The 3157-nt window shown below is 57.6% G+C and overlaps 1 protein-coding gene across 1 annotated transcript in view; it reads right to left on the bottom strand.

The window, feature by feature from the left end:
• The window catches only part of CRYGN (crystallin gamma N), a 5480-nt gene extending 4316 nt beyond the window's left edge, over positions 1 to 1164 (bottom strand). The window contains exon 1 of the mRNA XM_025038998.1: positions 1132 to 1164. Coding sequence (XP_024894766.1) covers positions 1132 to 1164 — 33 coding nt within the window. The remainder of the gene's footprint in view (positions 1 to 1131) is intronic.
• Between the last annotated feature and the right edge of the window lie 1993 nt (positions 1165 to 3157).

The following is a 3157-nucleotide window of genomic DNA, read 5'->3' as shown; positions in this document are numbered from 1 at the left end:
CCCCTCTCTCTGACCGCAGCCCACTAACGCCCCCGCTGGGCCAGGGCCACACGGGGGGGTGGGGCGCGCCTCCCCGCTGCCCTTGGGGGGGTTTCTACTCTGCTAGAGCTGCCCCTCTCCCTCTCCCCTCCCCAGCACGAAGCCGGCCCTGCCCTCGCCCTCCCTTTCCCACCTGGTTACTCTGAGGGCAAAGAAGACAGCCCTGGACCAGGCCCTGACCAGCCCCTGCGCAGCCCTGGCTCAGCAAACAACCTCCCACCTTAAACTTCCTGCCCCAACATGTACGGAACCGCGACCCCCTCCGCCCTCCGCCCTCCGCCGGCAGCGTCTCCCGCCAGGTGGGCAGGTGGGCGGCAGCTCCAGGTCCCTCCTGCTCCTGCTCCTCACCCCTCCCACCTCCCCAGGGGAACCCAGGGCGCACCCCTGATTCATCTTAGTGTGGCCTGCCCTGCCCGGAGCGGCCCTCCTGGTGGGCCACAGCGCTCTGCACCCAGACCCCCCCTCAGATGACAAGGATGGGTTCACAGGGACATGCAGCCCCACGCCAGTGTGACACTTCCTCGGGGCACAGAAGTTCTCGGCACATAACAGAGGCTCAAAGACTGTTTGTGGAGTGAACAGTCAACATGGAGGCCACAAGATGAGATGTGTACACATAGAACAGTGGTTCTGCTGGCTGCTGCGGCAGAGGCCAGCTCTGAGATGAGGAGGGAGGGTGCCTGTGCACCAGGGCGACCCCAGGGGGTCCTGGCGGGTGGGGAGGAAGGCGGACTGTGGCGGGGAGCAGTCTGAGTCTGAGCTGCTCTCGGCAAAGAATATTCTTACCACCGTTTCACAGACAGAGCACTTCAGGGCCAGGAAAAGGAGGTCGTGCAATTCTTTGGGCACGGAAGTGGCCTTGCCCCTGTTCTGGGAGGCTGTCCCAGTATCCTGGGACCTGTATGTCACCCTTGCACCCACGGACCTCCCAGGAGGCTTGGGCCCGTGGGCGTCCACACCAGCTGAACCACACATCCCCACGTGTGCCTTTGGACACAGGGCTTTTGGGGAAATATAATTAGAAACAAAATCTCCCAGCCCAGGAAGCCGGTCCTTAAAGGCAGAAGAGAAAGCAAACCGTGTGTCACTCACTGAAGAAGCTTTGAACCGGATGGCGGCCTGCATCACGGGCAGACTGCAAGGAGGTGGCAAAGATGACGGAATGGCAGCCGCCTACCGAGGCGGACGTGACACGTCACATCCATGTTCTCGAGGTTACAGAGCTGCCTTTCTTGCTGGGAGACGGGCTGCGCAACTCGGAGTAAGGGGACAGCTAAAGCGAAGTCCCTCTCCTCCCAGGACGGTGGGAAGAGGGCCGTTAATCGTCCTTGCTGGTTAGAAGAGATGGCTCCCAGCTCCCAGAGGAAACAGTCCCCCGTTGCTGGACTGACAACAGGCTTATCGAGCCATTAAAAAAATTTATATACAGTAATGTGAAAAGGACCGAGAGAGAAATTCTGGAAGAAGGACGCCTCTTCCCTTATTTTCAACTGGAAAATTAAGCTGCTTACATTTTATTTCTAAACATGGACTTTATTTTCCAGAGCGGTTTCGGGTTCAAAGCGAAATGGGACTACAAGGACAGAAAGCTCCCGTAACTGGAAAACGTCACTCGCTGTGTTTTAAAACCGAGCAAAGAATACCACGTGTTTACGGGAGAAGTTGTGGGCCGGCCCCTCGTGTGCCTGGAAGGACAAGTCTCCCCGGGCTCCGGGCACTGAAGACCTGCCCCCTCTCTCGTCCTCACAAATGGCTTCGAGAGTGAAACCCCCACACTGCACGACACCCCCGTGTGAGTTTCCTGTCACCGCCGTGACAGAGCGCCCCAATGTGGGGGTCTAAAACAACAGGCCTTTATTGTCTCACAGCTGTGGGGGTCGGGGTCTGGAACCCGGCTACTGGCAGGCTTGGTTCCACGCCTCTCCCGGCCTCTGGGGTGGGTCGGTCCTTGGCGGTCCTTGGCGTGAAGTGGCATCACGCCCATGTCTGCCTCCGTCACATGGCCTCCTCCTTGTGTGTAGCTGTCTCTCCGGGCCCAAATTTCCTCTTCTTATAAGGACACGGGGCACTGGGTCAGGGCTCATCTGACTCTGGTATGACCTCATCTCGACTTGATGACGTCTATAAAGACCTTGTTTCCAAATAAGGCCACATCCCATGTAGCTTTTTTAAAGTTCAACCTGAAAAGCCTGTGGGTCCCAGGCCAGCGGGCCGGTCGGTCACCCTCCTACACTCTGAAGTCTTGCAGTCACAGAACCCCTGCCGAACGTCCCTTATTCTTAGGCATCACTGCCTGAGTCCGTGGTTTTCAAAGTGTTCCCGGAACCAGCAGCAGCCGCCACCCTTCTCAGAAGTGTGGGTCTTCCCAGAATCAGGAGACTGGGGGTGAGGCTCGTGTCTTTCACTGAGCCCTCCGGTGACTCTGAGGCGTGAGGTTTCAGAACTACCCCGGGCATCGCCAGAGAGTCAGTGGCTGACATAGCGCTGTCCCCGTCATCGCACAATGCCTCCGGTTACGGGCACCGAGGAGGCGACTCTCGGAGTGATTCCTGTCGTAGGGCAATAAACTCCACAGACGGCCCTGAGAAGTGTACCCTTTCCAGCTGTTCCAGCTGTCAGCACCAGGCCAGCCCTCTGCCTAAGCCTTTTAGGGTAAAGTTCAGGACTCAGGCATCCACCACACAGCCATGCCGCATGTAAAAGCCAGAGGTCACCGTGTTTACTTACGTGGATTCTTGCCTAATGTGATAATGAGGGACGGTGGACGGGGCAGGAATAAAATGATAAAGCAAACCCCTAGGAAGTGGCCGGCTGGTGCAGGAGGCTCCCTCTGGGACCAGCAGGCCGGCGGGTTGTTTTATTTTGGCCAGTAATAAACCTCTGGGTGCAGCTCCGCTCGGCCTTTCTTGGGGAGCGGGGAAAACTGGGTGAAATGTCTTGATTGCTGAGGCCATAATGTTTCCAGAATCCTATGCTATTTCTTGAGAAACTTCATGCCTTAAAAATAGAAGCCGAGGCCACTTCCTGGGTTATGATAGAAAGCGGGAGCTGGAGGGATGGTCGGAGTCCGATGAAGCCCTCAGAGGAAAGACCGACGTCCCCGTTTGGAATCCGAGGG

Source organism: Pteropus alecto, unplaced genomic scaffold (genome assembly GCF_000325575.1).
Source record: "Pteropus alecto unplaced genomic scaffold, ASM32557v1 scaffold48, whole genome shotgun sequence".
NCBI lineage: Eukaryota > Metazoa > Chordata > Mammalia > Chiroptera > Pteropodidae > Pteropus > Pteropus alecto.
This window is presented reverse-complemented; position numbering and strand designations above follow the sequence as displayed.